The sequence below is a fragment of the Grammomys surdaster genome, unplaced genomic scaffold (genome assembly GCF_004785775.1).
Source record: "Grammomys surdaster isolate TR1022 unplaced genomic scaffold, NIH_TR_1.0 213, whole genome shotgun sequence".
Classification (NCBI taxonomy): Eukaryota; Metazoa; Chordata; class Mammalia; order Rodentia; family Muridae; genus Grammomys; species Grammomys surdaster.
In genome coordinates, this window is record NW_021604658.1 from 5,604,686 (window position 1) to 5,624,288 (window position 19,603).

General features: G+C 48.9%; 1 protein-coding gene across 1 annotated transcript; it reads left to right on the forward strand.

Moving 5' to 3' along the window:
- The first annotated feature begins 1,687 nt into the window (after nucleotides 1–1,687).
- Nucleotides 1,688–19,359, forward strand: Trim25 (tripartite motif containing 25). Its single transcript, XM_028772391.1, has 9 exons — nucleotides 1,688–2,359; nucleotides 6,369–6,464; nucleotides 10,802–11,035; nucleotides 12,568–12,739; nucleotides 15,625–15,681; nucleotides 17,461–17,484; nucleotides 17,879–17,971; nucleotides 18,061–18,159; nucleotides 18,722–19,359. The coding sequence occupies exons 1-9, from the start codon at nucleotides 1,766–1,768 to the stop codon at nucleotides 19,246–19,248; spliced, it is 1,896 nt and encodes a 631-aa protein (XP_028628224.1). The 5' UTR covers nucleotides 1,688–1,765; the 3' UTR covers nucleotides 19,249–19,359.
- The last annotated feature ends 244 nt before the right edge of the window (nucleotides 19,360–19,603 follow it).

Here is a 19,603-nt window from a genome sequence, read left to right on the forward strand (position 1 = left end):
TTTTTTTTTTTTTTTTTTTTAAAGATGTATTTATTTATTATATATGAGTACACTGTAGCTGTCTTTAGACACACCAGAAGAGGGCATCAGATCTCATTACAGATGGCTGTGAGCCACCATGTGGTTGCTGGGATTTGAACTCAGAACCTCTGGAAGTGGAGTCAGTGCTCTTAACCACTGAGCCATCTCTCCAGCCCCTCGGTGAAGAAATTCTTAAGAGACACTTGTATCTCAATTTATCAGTGGACCCCAAAGAAACGGGAATTTCTTTCTTAAATCCCCTGCTGGGAGAGACCAGAGGGAGAATTTATCGCCTGGGAAGAGATTTCATAGTTGTAACAGCTTGTGGGAGTAGCTTACAGAATGAGACTGAATCTCAGACCACGGTGGGCCAATGGTGGGCCGGACCAGGTCTTGACTGGCACTTAGACACGCCTGTTTTTGCCTTCTATTTTAAGTTTGCTCTCACTCCAGAACCTGGAAGGCGGAGTTGAGGGGTTTGCTGGGTCTCTTTTTCTGTTGTCCTCTTTTAAGTTAGCTCTTTTTATTGGCTTAGGGATCAGTGGCTGGAGCCGACTTGGGGCACAGGTTGTGACATCCAACTTTTGTAATATTGTTTTTTTTTTTTTTTTTTTTAAAGATCATGTTCCATCAAAGGAACACCAAGTATGAATGTGTGACTATGGGATCCTGCCTTTAGGAGATATGTCAGAGCCTGCCATCAGGGAAGGACTGACTGGGAGCTGGAGAGAAAGGCAGCACAGCTGGAAGGAAGGAGAAAGGGAAGGGGAAGGGAAGGACAGCCACACTCTGTATCATTGTTTTGTTCGTTTTGCTTTCCTTAAATTATTATGTGTATGGCATGGGGGGGGGGGCAATTTTGTGTAATCTTAGTCAGGGTTTCAGTAATTGTATTTAGGCCTTATATTGCAAAATTTTCTCCTGTCCAATCTCTCTAACCCTGTTTTAGACGTTAAGACAGCCACTAACTCTCTAGCCCAGACTGGCCTTGAACTCACGGCAATTCTCCTGCCTCAGCCTCCTTCTTCTTCTTCTTCTTCTTCTTCTTCTTCTTCTTCTTCTTCTTCTTCTTCTTCTTCTTTTTAGGTTTTTGGAGACAGAGTTTCTCTGTATAGCTCTGGCTGTCTTGGAACTCACTCTGTAGACCAGGCTGGCCTCGAAACTCAGAAATCCGCCTGCCTCTGCCTCCCAAGTGCTGGGATTAAAGGCGCGTGCCTCAGCCTTCTAAGTGACAGAATTACAGGCACGAGCCATCATGCTCTGCGTTTACAGTATTTTGTTCTGTTTGGCTTTGAGTTTTGACGATAGGACCAGTCCTGTTCTGGAGGGGCGGTTGGGGACACCTCCGGGGCACTGACGAATGTTCTCTCCAAAACCGTGCAGCACTCTGCTAGGACATAGGCCCCCGACTAGGAGGGTAGGGATACTCCAATCCCTGCGACAATTCATCTGCAGAGTGCCTCTGAAACTGCACCTGGTGGCCTTGGGGTCGTGCCTCGCTCAGGACTGCGGGTTGTAGGGAGCATCAAGAGTTCCCCACTTCCCCTCACCTTTGGCTCCCAGCACCAGGCGAGAAACCTCCCGCCCACCGTCCGGCCCCCCTGGGTCCCACGTGACTTCCTGAAAGCCCAGGGCACCGCCCCTCCTGTCCAGTTTCGATTTCTTCCTCGCCGCTTCCCTAGAACCTCGCGGTGGTGTGTGCAGCTGTCCCTCGCGCGTCCCGTCGGGTTCCCCTAGGGGCGCGATGGCCGAGCTGTTTCCTCTAGCCGAGGAGTTGTCGTGCTCCATCTGCCTGGAGCCCTTCAAGGAGCCCGTGACCACCCCGTGCGGCCACAACTTCTGCAGGTCATGCCTAGATGAGACGTGGGTCGTCCAGGGCCCGCCGTACCGGTGCCCACAGTGTCGCACCGTGTACCAGGTGCGCCCGCAGCTGCACAAGAACACGGTGCTGTGCGCAGTGGTGGAGCAGTTCCTGCAGGCGGAGCAGGCGCGGACCCCCGTGGAAGACTGGACCCCGCCTGCCCGCTCCACCGCATCCAGCGCAGCCACCGAGGTGGCCTGCGACCACTGCCTGAAGGAGATCGCGGTGAAGACGTGCCTCGTGTGCATGGCCTCTTTCTGCCAGGAGCACTTGAGGCCTCACATCGACAGTCCGGCCTTCCAGGATCACCCCCTGCAACCACCCGTCCGTGACCTGCTGCGCCGCAAATGTTCCCAGCACAACCGCCTTCGGGAATTGTTTTGTCCGGAGCATGGCGAGTGCATCTGCCATATCTGCCTGGTAGAGCACAAGACCTGTACCCCTACGCCCCTAAGCCAGGCCAGCGTCGACCTGGAGGTAGGGAATGTCTGGTTGAGGGTATAGAGGACAGCCTGGGCTGAATTATGGAGAGATCGCATCCTGGGTAGCCCTGTAGTACAGTGGGTTGCTGGAGGAGATAGGCTTTGCTGGGCCAGAGATCCCACCCCTTCACAAGACCTCATGGCCTTAGGCTCCGTGGGCCGCTATCAGTGAGTTGGGCATTAGCGGGTTATCCCCACAGACCAAACAAGTAGATGATATATAGCCTTCCCCTCCATCCATTGCCTGCCTTCTCCAGCCCTCTCATGTCTATTTTACATAGCGGACAACTGAAGGCACAGGTAAGAGTGCCTGCCCCTAAGCCTGTGTTTGTCCAGTGGAGTTAAGTAAGTATTTTTGAATATTAACTATGGACCCTGGGGGTTACCTCTCCACTCCCTCCAGATCCTGGCAGCATGTAAGGGCTGTGTGTGCTTAGTTCATTCCACAGTTCAGGAAAACAGGCCCAGAGAAGTTAGCTCAGCGGGAACCAGACTGCTTTGACTCACAGTTTCTAGTTTCCTTTTCCCCTGTAGACCAGATCTACAGAGTCCAGAGCAGGGAGCGTTTTTTGGAGCCTTGAGGTCATGTGTAACAGAAGCCTCTGTTGATCTGGAGAGTTTTAACGGACAGGGAGTGTGAGCAGAGAGCCTCGGGAATTTGTGACCTACGGGGAGAGCCAGCACTCTGATACCTTAGTGTAGTCCATCTTTTTGGTTGTTTTCTTAGTCTCACTGCCTAGTCCTAGCTGTTCTGAAGCTCCATGTGTAGACCAGGCTGGCTTTGAACTCAGAAACCCGCCTGCCTCTGCCTCCCAAGTACTGGGGCTAAAGGCATGCGCCACCACTGCTGAGTTGGTGTAGTCCATCTTGGTGTGTGAAATTGAGCAGGAGTTCGGCCTCTGGACCTGGGTCCACCTTGATAGGGACTGGAAGTGTGGATCAGGGAGTCAGGGTTCCTAGTGGCCTTGCAGGATTGCAGTGATTTTAAGTGGCTTTAGTACATCTGTCAGAGTGTGATCCGATTTCACTTCTCTCTCAAACGTCTGGGAGGTTGAGGCCTGTCCCAATGTTGTGGAAGGAATCAGAAGCTTGGGTGAGGTTGGCAAGCTTTACAGTGGTGTCAGGACCAGAATTCCAGCTCTGCTCCCTCTTGCCACAGCCCTTTGTTGGCGTTGTCTGCCTCTCTGGGTCTTAGGTTCCTCAGGTCGTTCCCCCACCCCCACCCCCGAGTCTTGGCACCTGGATCTGTAAGTAACATCTTTTTAGTTCACCTCTTCAGTATGCCCCATGTGGGTATGGATACCTCCGAGTGTAGATGTGTAGATGTTCTGGGAGAAAGTCTGCCCCGCCTTTGGAGCTGTTGCTTTTGCTACCTACCACAGAGTTAGCTATTTGGCTTGAGGCAAGTCACTACAGATCCCTGGGTAGGTTGAGAGCCACCTGGGAGGTGCTGCAGAGGCAGGATCTAGTGTCATGAGGTTTGGCACTTAAAAGAGGCTCCCACCAGATTCAGTGTCAAGATATGGGTTTATCTACAAATGATAGAACGGGGAACGAGATGGTCTTGGGTTATAGGGAACGGTGGGTGAAGCATGCCTACAATTCCAGCACTTGGGAGGCTTAGGCAGATAGATCATCACGAGTTTGAGGTCAGCTTGGACTACATAGTTTCAGGTCAGCTACAGGGTGAGACCCTTGTCTCACAACGACAGCAACAAAAAATAACCAGTGGCCATCAAGACGGCTTGGCTGGTAAAGGGACTTGTTACCAAGGCTCTGTCCTGAGTTTGATCTCTGGGACTTATGTGGTAGAAAGAGAACCGACTCCAGCAAGCTGTTCTTTAACTTGTCATTTGTATGCATGTGATCACGTGTGTGCGTGGGCACACACAAATAAATGAATGTAATAAAGAGAAAGCGGATGAGGCAGCTTTCTGCAAAATCTCCATATAGGTTACTACCGTTTCTGTCATTGGACCTGGGCACCCTGGTCTATGCTCTGGGGCAGCCCCAGACAGGACAAAATGCCCAGATTGATCTCTGTCTCAGTCAAGTGGACTTACCATCATCCCTGTAGTAGTAGCCTGCTGTATAAGTACATATTTACCAAGGCAGAAGTAAGTGAGGGCGTGAGGGGCCTCCCCAGCCTGTCTTGGGCCTCTGCTCCCTTTGACCCTTTTTGTCCAGAACTGGAATGAGCAGCCATTCCTGCTGACTTCTTAATCCTGAGAGCAGGCCTCCTCTTGCCAGCCTTGTGTCCATATCTTTTTCAGCCCAGCTGCTGCTCTTGCTGTCTCAGTGCCAGCCCCTGGGAAGGACTGCTCAGTTTTGAGCATCCTGGCTGCTAGTTTGGGGGTGTAGACTCAGGATTCCATGCGGAGAACCCAGGTCCTTGGTCTGCAACATCTATCCTTGACCAGTGGACTGTTATCGCCACCTAAGTCCTTGAGCTGCCTCTCTGTGATTTGAGTGGAGCAGAGTGGACCCCCATCCACAGTGAGGGGACTGTTATCTGTGTTTGCTTAATGGTGGATAAACCCTTCCTTGTGGAGGGCTTGTCAGGCAGTTCTGGAATTGAGCCAGTTGCTAGCACCTGTTTGTTCTCAAGTCTTTTCCAGCCCTGGAGAGGCAGGATCTGCCTGGTTTTGCTCTTTGACCCAAGTCTCTCTCAGCCACTGTTGGAGGCCTGGGGTGGGGGAAGGGTTGTGTCATAGAGGTTGAGCCAAACATCACTGACCTGGGCTTTCTGGCTACAGTTTGTGCAGCCTTGATCTCTGTGTCCGGCCTTTACGTGTGCCAGTGGATGGTTCAGATCCAGCCCCAAGGTTAGGTCCAGCTCTGGAGTAGAGGAAGCAGGAAAGTAGAAGAGAGGGCTACTGTGTGCTGAGCTACTTGATTAGGGGAAGAAAATGTTGTTGTTGTTATTAATTTATTTGTAAAAATTCCTAGCATACACAGTTTGGTCGCTTGTCTATAAGTTGAGTACCAGAACCTTACCTGTGCCAGTTACTAACAGTGTGGTGGTCTTGGGTAAATCACCTGATTTCCTTCTGTAAAGTCTGAGTGATGTCTACTTCTCTGAGTTGCTCTAGAAGTTAATGGGTGTCAGGTGCTGGAAGAGCGTGTGAGCACTTCGTAACAGCCCTTGTTACTGATGATGGAGTGTCCCCTCTCATCTCTGTACACCACCATTCTATCTTAGTGGGGACACAGGAGACTGTCGCTCCTGGAGGTGCCTAAGAGCCTGATAGTTTTGAATTGTCATGGTTCTTTCAAACCCCAGTGGCTAGCTTACCCTGATTCCCAGCCCTCGGTGGCTCTGGCTGGGGTGGCCAAGTACAGCTTAGTATTTGTCCCTACCTTGCTGGAGGTGACAGCCTCACCTAGCTTCCTTCCACTGTTGGAAGTCACCTCTGGGGAGGACAGCCTTGGGTGTTGGGCTCCTTTGTTGGGTCCCCTTCTCCTGGAAACTACACTGCTTTGTTAACACTGCAGCACCTTTGATATTTTGTCTGCTTTCAAGGCTGTTTGCTGTAGTAGGGTGAATGACCTCACCTCGCGGTACAGATCGTCATGTCTCTGTGAGCTTGGCCACTTGCTATCCCTCCTTGCTTGGATTTCATGAGCTGTAAAATGAGCAGCAGGAAAAGAAATGGGTTGGAATAGAAGCTGACATTTACTATGACAGATCCAGGCAGGGCTCTGAGTACAGTCCTTGATTAGTCTTCCTGATTTCCCCTGTTACCTACCCAGAACAGATACCTACCCAGTGGTATCTGTTCATGACCAGGGAAGTAGGCGAAAACACACGGCTGGGAACAGGATTTCAAACAGGGTCATTTTGGTTCCAAGACTTAATGTTTCTGTATTGTCTTCCTGAAGGGATGCAGGGTAGGCAGAAGGAGCAGCGGAGTGGAGGGAGGGAATGGTCCTCAGTGTTGGGGAGGGGCTAGGATACTAGGCTAAAGAGGGGCTCTCTCTCACTCTGTGTGTTTCCTCTACAGAACAAACTGAGGCATAAACTCACCATCATGTACAGCCACATCAATGGGGCAACCAAAGCACTAGAGGATGTGAGATCCAAGCAGCAGAGTGTGCAGGTGAGTGACCCCCCCCCCACTCTAACTCCAGTCTGTAAGCTCCAAACCCCCTCCTCCTTCAGGGAGGCCATGGCCTGGGCGTGCTTGGGAATTTGGCTATCGGCAGAGTGCTTGTGCAGTTCACCTGAAGCCTTGGGTTCCATCCTGGTACCACAGAAACTATGGTAGAGTAGGATCAGAAGTTCAAGGTCATCTTTGGATCCATAGTCAGTTCCGGACCAGCCTGGATGGGTACATGAAATCCTGGCTTTTGTTTCATTTTTGTATTTGAGACAGGGTCTCACTATGTAGCCCTGGCTGTCAAGGAACTCACTGTGTGGATTAATGTGGACTCGAATCCACAGAAATATCTGCCTGCCTCTGTCTTCTAAATGCTGAGATAAGAGGCATGCATTCTCATGCGCAGCATGAAACTCTTGTCTTGCTGGGCGTTGGTGGCGCAGGCCTTTAATCCCAGCACTTGGGAGGCAGAGGCAGGCGGATTTCTGAGTTTGAGGCCAGCCTGGTCTACAGAGTGAGCTCCAGGACAGCCAGGGCTACACAGAGAAACCCTGTCTCAAAAAAAAGAAAAAAAAAAAAAAAGCCTTGCAAAGCATTCAGAGAGCCAGATAGATGTTCAGGAAATAGCCTCTGGTACTGAAGTTACAGAGAGTTGTGAGCTGCTGTCTGGGTCCTAGGTATTGAACCTTCGATATCTGGAAGAACAGCCAGTGCTCTTAACCACTGAGCCATCTATCTCTCTGTGCCTCAACGATCTCACTCTTAATTTAAGTACATTTACAAAGACCCTTGTCCTAGCAGAGGCCATGTTCACAGGCTCTGGAATGTCGGCAGATCTTTTTGGCTGTCTGACGATAACTCATAGGATGTACAGGGGAAAACACCAAGAGGGAAGCATCAAGGGCTAGCCGTGAACATGTTTCCATGTTAAATCAGGGGCAGAGTTGTTATCCACTTCCCATTTTAAAAAATAATTAAATTACCTTTGATTAAAAAAAATGTATATTATGTGTATGGGTGTTTTGCCTATTAGTATGTCTGGGCACCACATGCATGCCTGGTGCCCTGGAGGCCAGAAGAGGGTGTCAGGTCCCCTGGGACTGGAGTTGCAGGCAGTTAGGAGTCACCACCATGTGGTTGCTGAGAATCAAACTTGTGTCCTCTGGAAGAGCAACCAGTGCTCTTAACCGCTAAGCCATCTCTCCAGGGCCAGAGTACCTTTATAGAGAAAGAAAGGAGCTTGAGTCTTTAGAGTACTGTTGTTGAGCTGCAGTGCCCACTTTACCATGGCAACTGTGGCTTCATTGAACTCTGGGTTCTGATACCAACTCTGTCACAACTGGCCGCAAAGCTACAGTTGTGTTGGTGGACCTGTAAGCCTTTGATTTCCCACCGGCACGGTGGGGCCACAACTCTGAGGAGATGGTGAGACTTCCAGGATGAAGGTAGATGTATGAATATTGGCTGGAGGGCAGGCTGAACGAGTAGGAAGAAGACACCTCCAAATGCAGAGGCGTCAATATGTAGCTCATTTTGTTGACTTTAGTTAGCAACCTAAGTGTAACTCTTGACCCACAGCGTGGCTTTGCGTAGTGTGTTTTTGCATAGTGAGCGTGGCTTTGCACCGTGTGAGTGTTCCTGCTGTTCTACTGCTCCACAGTGTGATACTCTCAGCTCTAATTGAAGCTGGATTTTTTTTTCTTATTCTTTTGAAAAGCCAACGCCTATTATAGGATAGTTGGCCTTCAAGGGACAAGGTAACGGAGAGCAAAGAAAGAGCCTGGCAGATCCAGGGTTGCACAGGCTGTACTATATTACAGATTTATTGGCAGAAGAGAATGTTAGGTAGTGACAAGACAAAAGGGTCTCTGCATCCCAAGGCAGGAGAAAGGGGTTTATGTGCTAAGGTAGGCAGAGCCCGTGGCCAACTGAAGTTCACCTAATTTTCCAAAGTGATGATGATGATGAGGAGGAGGAGGAGGAGGGGGGGAAGAAGAAGAAGAAGAAGAAGAAGACGACGACCACCACCACCACCACCACCATCACCACCACCACCACCTATTAACATGTCCTGATGTCCTGTAGGGTTTGGGATATGTGTTTAGAATCATTTAGCAGGTATGACCAAGATGGCTAAATTCACGGCAAGCTGGATGGGTCGCTTGAACCAACTTCTTGGGTAACCTCAATAGTTCAGACACTAGGTCACCCTCACCTGCTTTTCTCTAGCTTGGGAAAAGAGGAACAAGATGGAAGATACTGGCAATAAGCAACTTCCTTTTAAGCAATCAGTGTGGTGTTTGTTGCACATACTACTTCTAGCCTTGCCTTAATGGAAGAAATTTAGCCACCCTGGCCAAGCCTGTTGCAGGGGAATCTGGGATTATGTAGTCCACAAAGCTGTATATCCAGATGATGCTCCTGTGTGATCTCTTACTAAGTAGAAAAGGAGGAAGATAACACTGAAAGACGTTGATGTTCACGGAGGAGGTACTCTGAAGGGATACCTAAGTGGATAAAGACTTGAGGGTCAGTGAAACGTCTTAGTGGGTGAAGATGCTTGCTGAACAAGCCTGAAAACTTGAGTTCAATCCCAGGACCCACAGTGGAAGAAGAGAACCAACTCCTGAAAGTCGTCCTCTGACCTCCACATGTGCATCTGGGGATGTGTGCACACAATGATAATAGCAACATCAACAATAACAGTAACAACAACAACGACAATAATAATAAATTTAACTGGCTTTGGGTGGTTTTTTTTTTTTTTCATTTATTTTTATTTTATGTGCCTTGGTCTTTTGTCTGCATGTATGTTTGTGGTGAGGGTGTCGGGTCCTGGACTTACAGACAGTTATGAGCTGCCATGTGGGGGTGGTGAGAATTGAACCCAGGTCCTCTGTTGAAGAGCAGTTGGTGCTCTTAACCTGAGCCATCTCTCCAGCCCCAAAGTGAACAGTTTTTAAAAAGGTGAATTCCACTCTTTTGGTATACATTGTGTATTTTTCTTTTTTTTTATGTTTGTCGTGCTTGATTCTGAACTATTGAGGTTACCCAAGAAATTGGTTCAAAATTATGACTGTCGAAGCAACACTGTCTACTTGAAACATCCCGGACACCTCTGATTTAATTTAAAACAATTTTGAGTTACGTGTATGGTGGTAGGCTTTGAACCTTTGACCCATGACCTCACACATGCTAGGTAAACACTCTGCCACTGAGCTATACTCACGACACCTGCAACTAATTTTAGTAATGCAACTTATTTAACTCAGTGTGGTCAAAGTGTTATTTCAATATATTATCAATAAAATTTCCTTTTTGATAGTACTGGGGATTGAACCTAGGTCTTTGTGCATGCCAGGCAAGTGCTCTACCAGTGAGCTGACTCTAGCTTAATAAAAAGCATTAATGAATTGGGGGGGGGGTGGTACTAAGTCTTTGACATCCATTTATTGTCTACATTTTTTTTGAGACAGGGTTTCTCTGTGGAGCCCTGGCTGTCCTGGAACTCACTCTGTAGACCAGGCTGGCCTTGGACTCAGAGATCTTCAAATGCTCAGAAGCCACATGTAACCCTGAAAAGGAGAGTTCTAGAGAGTGATCGATCGTCTTTAGGGGTTTTGAAATTGTTTCCTGCCTCCAGGCTAACCACAGCACTTGGGCTCAAGTGACCCTTCTCCAGAGGAACTGGAGTAATAAATTATGTGTCCAACTCGTTTTTTGCTGTTTCAAAAAATTTTGCTTGTGAACTGTTGTCTCCCCTCTTCCACTACCCCAATTTGAAGACAAGAGTCACATGTAGCCCAGGGTGGCCTCAAGGATATAGTGTAGCCAGAGATGACCTTGAACTTCTGTCTTGGCCTCCCAAGTGCTGGGATTATAGTTGTGAGATACCGTACTGAGCTTTGCTTGTTAACATTCTGTTTGTTTGTGTCCTTGGTTGGTTGGTTTCTGGGTTTTGAGACAGGGTTTCTCTGTGTAGCCCTGGCTGTTCTAGAACTCACTCTGTAGACCAGGCTGGCCTTGAACTCAGACATCTGCCTGCCTCTGCCTCCAAGTGTTAGGAGTAAAGGCACACACTACCATTGACCTGGGGCTTGTGAATTTCTTACATGTGTTTCTCTGGGCAGGTAGTTAAAGTACCTTCCTAGGAATTGGGGTTGCTGGGTCTTGGGATGTGATCACCTCCAGATGGACAAGACTTTGTCAAGTGGCTTCCCAGGGTGTCAGCATGAAGTGTCACGGAGTTCCCCGTGCTCCCGTCTCACCCACACACGGGAGTGCAGCCTTAGCATTACCAGCAGTCTGACAGGAGCCCCTTCATTTTGGCCTTGTAGGATTCTATGAAGAGGAAGATGGAACAGCTGAGACAGGAATATATGGAAATGAAGGCTGTCATTGACGCGGCAGAGACCAGCTCCACTCGCAAGCTGAAGGAGGAGGAGAATAGAGTCTCTGGAAAGCTCGATACCGTCTACCAGGTCCTTCTCAAGAAGAAGAGTGAGATGCAGAATCTGAAGAAAGAGGTTGAGCTCTGCCTGGCCAAAGGGGATGAGTTTGAGTTTCTGGAGGTGAGTTGTGGCAAGGGTGCTGTGTGTGTGTGTGTGTGTGTGTGTGTGTGTTCTGCCGAGCATCACCTAGAGTCTGGACCTCATAGAATCAGGGCTTTAAGAGGTCATTCGGAAAGATCTCAGAGATATGCTGTATGTCTACGCTCTGCAACAGCTTACCAGCGTTTAGGGGCTTTAGAGAACCTCTGATGATTATCTCCTGGTTCCCTTCACTCAGCGTCTGGGCGTGGCTTCCCAGTTGTCATAGCACCAGCAGTTTAGCTGCAGGCTGGGCTGTATTGATTTTGGAGGGAAGGGTTGTTTTCCAAGAGCACCTGGCTACTTAGTTCCTCAGGGTTATAAAGCAAATGTAGACTTTCTTGCTAGCTGTCAGTTGAGGCCTTCTTTTAGCTTGGCAGCATGTGTTTGCTCAAGTCAGCAGAAAGATTGCCCCCTCTAGGAAGGCCCACATTCTTCTTTGAAGTCTTTTACCCAATTAAGTCTGGTCTACCCAGGATAATAATAATCACCCTCTTGATTAATTCTTTCAACTGGTTGGATATCTTCATTGTTTCTGTGGTGGTGTTCCTTCTCTGTCCCTAGTAGTTCGTCACGCAGTAATGCCCTTTCCGATCTGCCCTGTATTCAGGGGATGGTTATGGAGGCCTCTTGGGAGCATCTTTGTGTGTCACTCCCTATATATGTGTCTGCCTTCTCTTCCTGTCCACCTCACATACTCCCTGAAAATGTCTTTCTGAAGCACTGCCTTCCTGCTTTGGCTTGGCGCTGTGTCCCTTAGCATGGTCCATGAGTGAGGTCCTTGCTGTTCACACTTGGTCTGTGCTTTCAGGCTCACCTCTTGCCTGTACCCTTTGTCCGTGCCTTGTGCTCTGACCACAGCAGGTGCTACCCTCTTCCTGCCTCAGATATAGCTCTGAGTGGGAGTCTCATCTTGATCTCCTCTGCCCAGTGGATTATGTCCCTTTTCTAGGGCTACCAGGGTCATGCTGTCATACATTATTAGTGTTGCAAGTGTTGCAGAGTATGTCCCCTTCCACCCTACCCCCAACCCCTGCTACCACCAGAGTGCTGATGACGTCATTTCAGATGTGCTTGTTCTGTGTACCCTTTAGCTATAAGCCACATCTTCTCACTTACCTCCTCTACCTCATCTGTCTAGTTCAGGGCCAGGATCTCTGTGAACTACCTGGTTTCGTCCCCCAAGGACCCAGATTCCCTGCACTGTACAAGAATGATGAGACGTCCTCTGTCCATGATGCTCACTGGTACCTAAATGGGGGCTACCCCAGGGAGCTCATTCCTGTGCCTAGGAACTACTGAGTTCTCTGAGAAAGGATTCGAAGTCCTTGTCTGAGCCCCCTTCTTCAAGGAGCACTCCGGCTAGTTTCAGGATCAATGACCTTGACCTACTGATTGAGGCAGGAAGTTAGGCTCATTGTTACCATAGGAAACATCGGTGGGTTCGATGAGGCTGGAGGTCCAATCCTGGCTTTCCTCCAATCACCTGTGCTTAACACCTTGGCTTTTCCCAGAGAGCTGCAAAATTGCAAGGAGAGTCAACGAAGCCAGTCTACATCCCTAAGATAGATCTGGATCATGATTTGATAAAGGGAATCTACCAGGGTGCATTGGACCTCAAGAGTCAGCTGAGGCTCTCCGTCAAGTCGCTGCAGGACAAGAAGGTTGAGGAGCACTGTGGCTCAGGTAACAACAGTGGCCCAACGCTCACGAGCCTTGGGGTGCCTTAGGGTGGGAGAGGCGTCATGCAGAACATTGGCACTTGAATTTCAAAGATCCTGAAACCACCTCTGCTTTGTCCTGACGTCATAGCTACTTTTCCGTACAGAGGATTGAGGCTTGGTATTCTGATGGGCTCTGGAGGCCAGCATGGATGGGCTTTGGGTAGACTCTGGGTTGCCAGTGTGTTTGGTGGACAGAGGGCTAGTTTCAGGATGGGGAAATCTGAAATTCCTTCTTATCACTCCTTTGCATTCCTTCCTCCACATCCCAACCGCCATTATGTCTCACTGCTTTACATAGACAGACAGACACACACACACACACACACACACCACCGCCAACACCCAATTCTGGGGACTGGTCCCATTGTATGCTAGGCAAGCACCCCACCACAGACATCTGTCTATACCTAGCCATTGGCTTTTTGAAATAAGATCCCTCTAGGTAGCCCAGGCCATCTGTTACCTCCCAACTGGGGGATTACAGGTGTGTACCACCACACCTAGCTGTCAAATATTTCCTTTCACTTCTGACCTTGCCCACTGAGCCGGGTGAAACACCATCTGGCTGCTGTCTGATACCATTACCTGCTCCATGACCATGCTAGCTTCTTACAAGGTCGCCCCCCCCCATCCGTTGTTATAACCAGGGAGGGTTTTATAGGATATAGATGACACCGTGTTTCCCTCCTAACCGCTTTGGGAGCTTTCCAGTTATCCCAAGATGGCAGACCAGACCCTTGACCTTGGCCAACAAGCCAAAGTAGCTGCTGTCTTTCCATCCTTGGGTCCCTGAAACACCTCCCCCATCTCTCAGTGCCATGCTTCCTGCCACAGGACCTTTGTATATACCCTCCCTGACACACGTTGCTTGGAGATTTGGTTTTGCTGCTGCCAACCTAATCTAGAGCCTTCATATACCAGGCAAGTGCTCTTTACCATATGGCCCCTTTGAACTTTTTTTTTTCTTTTCTTTTCTTTTTTTGGTTTTTCGAGACAGGGTTTCTCTGTGTAGCCCTGTCCTGGAATTCATTCTGTAGACCAGGCTGACCTTGAACTCAGAAATCCACCTGCCTCTGCCTCCCAAGTGCTGGGATTAAAGGCGTGTGCCACCACTGCCCGGCTCCCTTTGAACATTTTTATTTTGAGGCAGAATCAGGACCACAGGAAGAGCAGTCAACACTCTCAACAGCTGAGCCATCTCTCCAGCCCCACAGAATCATTTATTTTATTTATTTATTTTGAGACAGAGTCTGTCTACTATAAAGCTCTGGCTGTTCTGGAACTTACTATGTGGACCAAGCTGGCCTCAAAACTCACAGAGATCCCCCAGCCTCAGTCTCCCAAGTGTTGGGATTAAAGGTGTGCACACCACACCGGGGCATTGAGGAAGGATCTTGTTGAGTTGCCCAGGCTGACTTGAGTTTGCCTCAGGCTCCTAAGTAACTGAATTATGTATTTCATATGCCATTAGACATTTTAGTTTTGCTAAGCGTCTATGTTTGGTTTCCTGTGGCTGTGATAAAATATCCAGACAAAAGCAACTCAAGGGAGAAAGGGTTTGTTTCAGCTCAGAGTTCAGGTCACAGACCCTCACATAGGCAAGGCAGCAGGGCTTGAAGCAGCTGGTCACGTGACTCCTGCAGTCAGAATTGCAGTGGATGTTTGCACATTAGTGCTCAGCTTGATCTCTCCATGATCTCTCCATTTTATACAGTGCAGCATCCCAGTCACGGACCAGAGCATCCGGGCTGGGTGTAGTTCCCCCACCTCAACCAGTGTAATCTTGATAACTCCCAGGCCCCTGTGGAAATGCTTTAACATTGGCCACCACGTTCGGTTTTCCTCTCACTGTGTGAAAATCATTGAATGGTTATATTTTTCTGCCAGGTTCCCTTAAAACCTCACTCCTTTAAAAAGAAAACATTTGCCGGGCGGTGGTGGCGCACGCCTTTAATCCCAGCACTTGGGAGGCAGAGGCAGGCGGATTTCTGAGTTCGAGAGTTCGAGGCTAGCCCGGTCTACAGAGTGAGTTCCAGGACAGCCAGGGCTACACAGAGAAACCCTGTCTCAAAAAACCAAAAAAAAAAAAAAGAAAACATTTGTTTATTCAGGATATATACATGTATGTTTATGTGGACATATGTGAACATGTGTGCTATGATGTAGGGGTTGAGGTCAGAGGACAACTTGTGGAAGTCGGTTTTCTCCTTCCGCTGTGTGGGTCCTGGCAATTGGACTCAGGTTTGGTGGCCCCCAAAGAGCCATCTTCACAGACTCATTTCCACTCTTTGGAGTAGGATCTTTTTCTTTGGGGGTTCTGGTGGTGGCCCTGAACTTCACTGTGGCCATCCTAGTGTCCTTGCAGAAGGGCTTCTGAAACAGGTAAAGATGAGTTGAGGTACCTTGTGGAAGGTTCTAGAAGCACTTCACATGAGGAAAATCTGCGAGAAAGTAGACTGCTGAGAGAGGGAAGAAAGGACCAGGGGACAAGAACCTGACGTTGGCCTAGCCTCCACTCCACACCAGACAGCGTCACCTCATTCAGGGATCCCATTAGCCATCATCAGGTTCATGTTCACCTTGATGTATGGCCAGAGAAACCAGCGAAGTCCCATAGCTGGGTGCTGGTAGAGTAAACTTTCCCCCAGCTGTGCTTTAAGCAGAGGAGAAAAGGAACAAACAGAATTGGTCTACCTCACGCTAATTCTGTCTCTTGCAAATGACTGTATGGGACAGGCAGTGGAAGGGCTGTCCGTGTGGATGTTCTGCCCATAGCCTCGACAAACCTGGCACTTAAGAGTTGGTAGGGAGGACCCACATACAGCTGGACCCTTTTCTCTGGCACAGGTAACGTGGGAGACCATACAGAGTCTACTTCCAAACGCTCTGGGAAGAAGACTGCACGTAAGTATCCCCTCATTTTTTCTGGTCTCATTGTGGCTGTCTGTGGCTGGCAGGTGCATGGTTGAGACCATTGCAGAGCCTACTGAAGCTTCCGGACGGTCACAAGTTTTCACGGGTGTGCGCGCGCGCACGCGCACGCACTCGTGCATGCACTGTGGTACTCGTGTGGAAATGGGAAGTCAGCCTTGGGCATCGGTCCTTACATTCTACTTTGTTTGAGGCAGGGCCTCTTATGTGCCATGGTACAAGCCAGGCTTGCTGGTCTGAAAGCTTCTGGGGATTCTCCTGTGATAGATAGCTATCATCTTGCTGTAAGACTTCTGGGATTTTAGACACATGCTAGCCCATCTAACCTTATCTGGGCTCTGATGATCTGAACTCAGGTCTTCAGGCTATCGAGGCAACTGCCTTACCTACTCAGCCATCTTCCTAGCCCTGTGTGTCTCTCTCATTCTCCCGAGTGCCGTCTTCCAGTGAGCCATAGGAAATGTTTCCCTAATTGTCCCTGCCAGTGAAACTTTGAGTCTACACATGCACAGTTATATCGGTTTATTTATAAAACGTGCAAGTAGTAAGCAGACTGGTGGCGCACACCTTTAACCCCAGCACTTGGGAGGCAGAGGCAGGTGGATCTCTAAGTTTGAGGCCAGCTTGAGCTCTAGGACAGCCAGAACTATGAAGAGAGACCCTGCCTCGAAAAAAAAAAAAAAAAAAAAGAACGCTTTTTGCATCTCATACCTCAAGCATTAGATTTTTACCTCTGCTCTCAATGACAGTGCTGTCATTGTCATTGAGAATGTGGACACGGAGTTGGGAGTATGAGTCTCCTTGTCCCTCACATTTGGAAAACAATGACATTGGAGCCCACGGGATGATAGTGAGGTTCCCACAGAGACACAGTGGTTGTGAGAACTCTTCATAGCCCTTAAACAGGGAAGCTGTGACCGCTTCCCCAGGGTCAGTAGGAAATGGCATCAAGGACCCCTGATGTTAGCGTGTGTTGGGAGAAGGAGAGGACTCTGTGTTTTGCTGCTGTTGCTTGTCTATAATGTGTGGGTTGTCCTCAGCAAACCACTGCTGGGTTTCAGTCCCTCTAAGGGCTAGGACACCTGGTGACAGTGTGCTTGTGGACGGAGGAAAGCCCCTGGGAAAGCAGGCTGTTGTTAAAGCACTGTCATGATATTTAGCCAGGACTATTTATATTCTAATTTCCTCTTTTTTGCTTGCTTTTTTTCTTTCTTTTGTAGAGCTCTAATTTACCTGTAGTAAAATGCACAGGCTCTAAATGTACAGTCAAATACATTCCGACCAATGAGTTCCATGTTACCATTACCCAACTCAATGTAAACACTTCCTAGTAAATTCTTCCTATTTCCTAATAGACAGTGTATACCCACTGTGACCCTAGTGGGTTCCTATACTTGCAGATGTGTGTTATCAGCCACTGCCTTATATTTCAAGTTAAGCCATCCTTCCTTCGTATGAGTCAAAGGCATACTGATGAATGATACTATGATCTTTTTTGTGTGTGGCATCATGCTTTAGAATATCCTAATCCTGGGCTGGAGAGATGGCTCAGTGGTTAATAGCACTGACTGTTCTTCCAGAGGTCTTGAGTTCAAATCCCAGCAACCACATGGTGGTTCCCAACCATCTGTAATGCAATCTGTTATTCTCTTCTGGTGTGTCTGAAGAGAGTGACAGTATACTCATATACATAAAATAAATAAATAAATATTTTTTTAAAAAAATCTTAATCCTAAAATCTTTTCTTTTTAGCGGACAAGAAGACCAAGAAAGCCCGTAAGTTGTACATCTGTGTATTTGGCTCCTGTGTGTCTTTTTGTTCTAGTGACTTGTGTGAGCCTAGAGCTAACGTTGACAGCAACAATTGACCTGCTTTAATGAGGGTTCTGCAATGGACCCATTCTTACAGACGTATGGTGTGAGGGCAGGCAGCTCTGAGCAGGGAATGGAGGATGGGGATGTGGATGGGTAGTTGAATGGGTGGCTGATGGTAGTTAACGGATAGTTGAATGAGTAGGACAGATAAAGAGCCTCATCTGGACTCACTTGTGTGGCCCTGGCTGGTCAGATGTGTCTGTGGAAGTTGAGAGTCATCTTGGAAGGGAAGAGAAGTCATCTGGCCCTCTGGGTTGTATTGCTATTCCATGTTTATCCCCCCCTTGCTTCCTAGCTGTTGCTGCCACCCCTGCCTCCTACTTTTCCTTTCCCAACAAGGTGCCCACCTTTGGAGCTCCTGGCCAATCACTGGAAATTCCCCCTGATGGTGAGTCGGTGTGGACAAGTGCCAGGGAGTTAGCTACCATGTGTCCTGAGTTCCCCGTCTTGAATACTATTTTCTGTTTTGTGTTCTAGCCACACCCAAAGCCAGTGCTGCACAGCCAAACTCTGTAGCTCTCAAGGCTAAGATACTAGAAAACTTTTTAGCCAAGTCCAGAACCGAGCTTCTAGAGTGTGAGTAGCGTGGCCAGGTGGATGGAAGAATGGCTGGGCGGCTACATGCGTACATGGGTGGATGGGTGGATGGATGGATAAGTGGATGGGTGGGTGGGTGGGTGGATAGATAAGTGGATGGATGGGTGGGTGGATGAATGGGTGGATGTATGGGTTGGTGGGTGAACTGATGGATGGGCAGGTAGGTGGCTAGGTGGGTGGATGAATAGACAGATGAATGGGTGGTCAGTGCACTGGGGAGTGGGTAGCTAGATAATGTGTGTATCTGAATAAGTGTTCTGATAGATGAATGGTTAGTTGGATGGGAGGGAGGGTGGGTAGACGGATGGGTAGATATGAATAGGTAGATAGATGGGTAGTTAGATGGGTGGGTAAGTGGATGGATGGGTGATGTGTAGATAGATTGGGTGGGTAAGTGGATGGATGGGTGATGTGTGAGTAGTTAGATGGGTGGGTATGTGGCTGTGTGGATGGGGAAAATAAATGTAATGGACGGGGAAAGCTTTAAAAGTGCAGGTACCTTGGGCCCCTTGTCATGATTCCCTGGGGGCTGTTTTCTCAGATTTCGTTAAAGTCGTCTTCGACTACAATACCGCCCACAACAAAGTGTCTCTGGCAGACAACTACACCACCGCCTCTGTGGCCGACACCGTTCAGCACTACCGATCCCATCCCCAGAGGTTCACCTACTGCTCTCAGGTCCTGGGGTTACACTGCTACAAGAAAGGCATTCACTACTGGGAGGTGGAGTTGCAGAAGAACAACTTCTGCGGGGTAGGCGTCTGCTACGGCAGCATGGAACGGCAGGGCCCCGAGAGCCGGCTAGGCCGGAACCCCAATTCATGGTGTGTGGAGTGGTTCAATAACAAGATCTCCGCCTGGCACAACAATGTGGAGAAGACCCTGCCCTCCACCAAGGCCACGAAAGTCGGTGTGTTGCTTAACTGTGACCATGGCTTCGTCATTTTCTTTGCTGTCACCGAAAAGGTCCATCTGATGTATAAGTTCAAGGTGGACTTCGCTGAAGCCGTGTACCCAGCCTTCTGGGTGTTCTCTGCGGGTACCAAGCTCTCTATCTGCACCAAGTAGTCAGGCCACTGGGCCAGCCACAGATACTTGGGCTTGCCAGGGAACATCCGAGACCGGTAAAAACGCTGTAGGAGGGACTCTTCTTTGGAGAACTTCTGAGTCCCTACCAGATAGGGGATTGGGTGGGGAGCTGGGGATGGGAGGGGGGATAAAAGGGGAGATTAGTCTCAGAAAGGGGTGGGGTGATTATCTTGTAGGTGGGGAAGCAAATCTACCTCCTTATGCCCCTGAGGGCAGGGTGACCTCCTCCCAGTGTTCTGGGAAATCTCCATACTGCTTGTTACTTGGGCAGAGCTTCAGGGAAGTAAAATTATTAGTGTTCCTATTGTCTTACAGAAAATCTATAGCCATTAGC

Coding starts and splice junctions, on each gene's coding strand:
- Trim25 (XM_028772391.1), top strand. CDS start 1,766: ATGGCCGAGCTGTTTCCTCTAGCCGAGGAGTTGTCGTGCTCCATCTGC. Junction 15,682..17,460: donor CTCTGGGAAGAAGACTGCAC/GTAAGTATCCCC, acceptor TTTTCTTTTTAG/CGGACAAGAAGACCAAGAAA. Junction 17,972..18,060: donor ACTGGAAATTCCCCCTGATG/GTGAGTCGGTGT, acceptor TTTGTGTTCTAG/CCACACCCAAAGCCAGTGCT.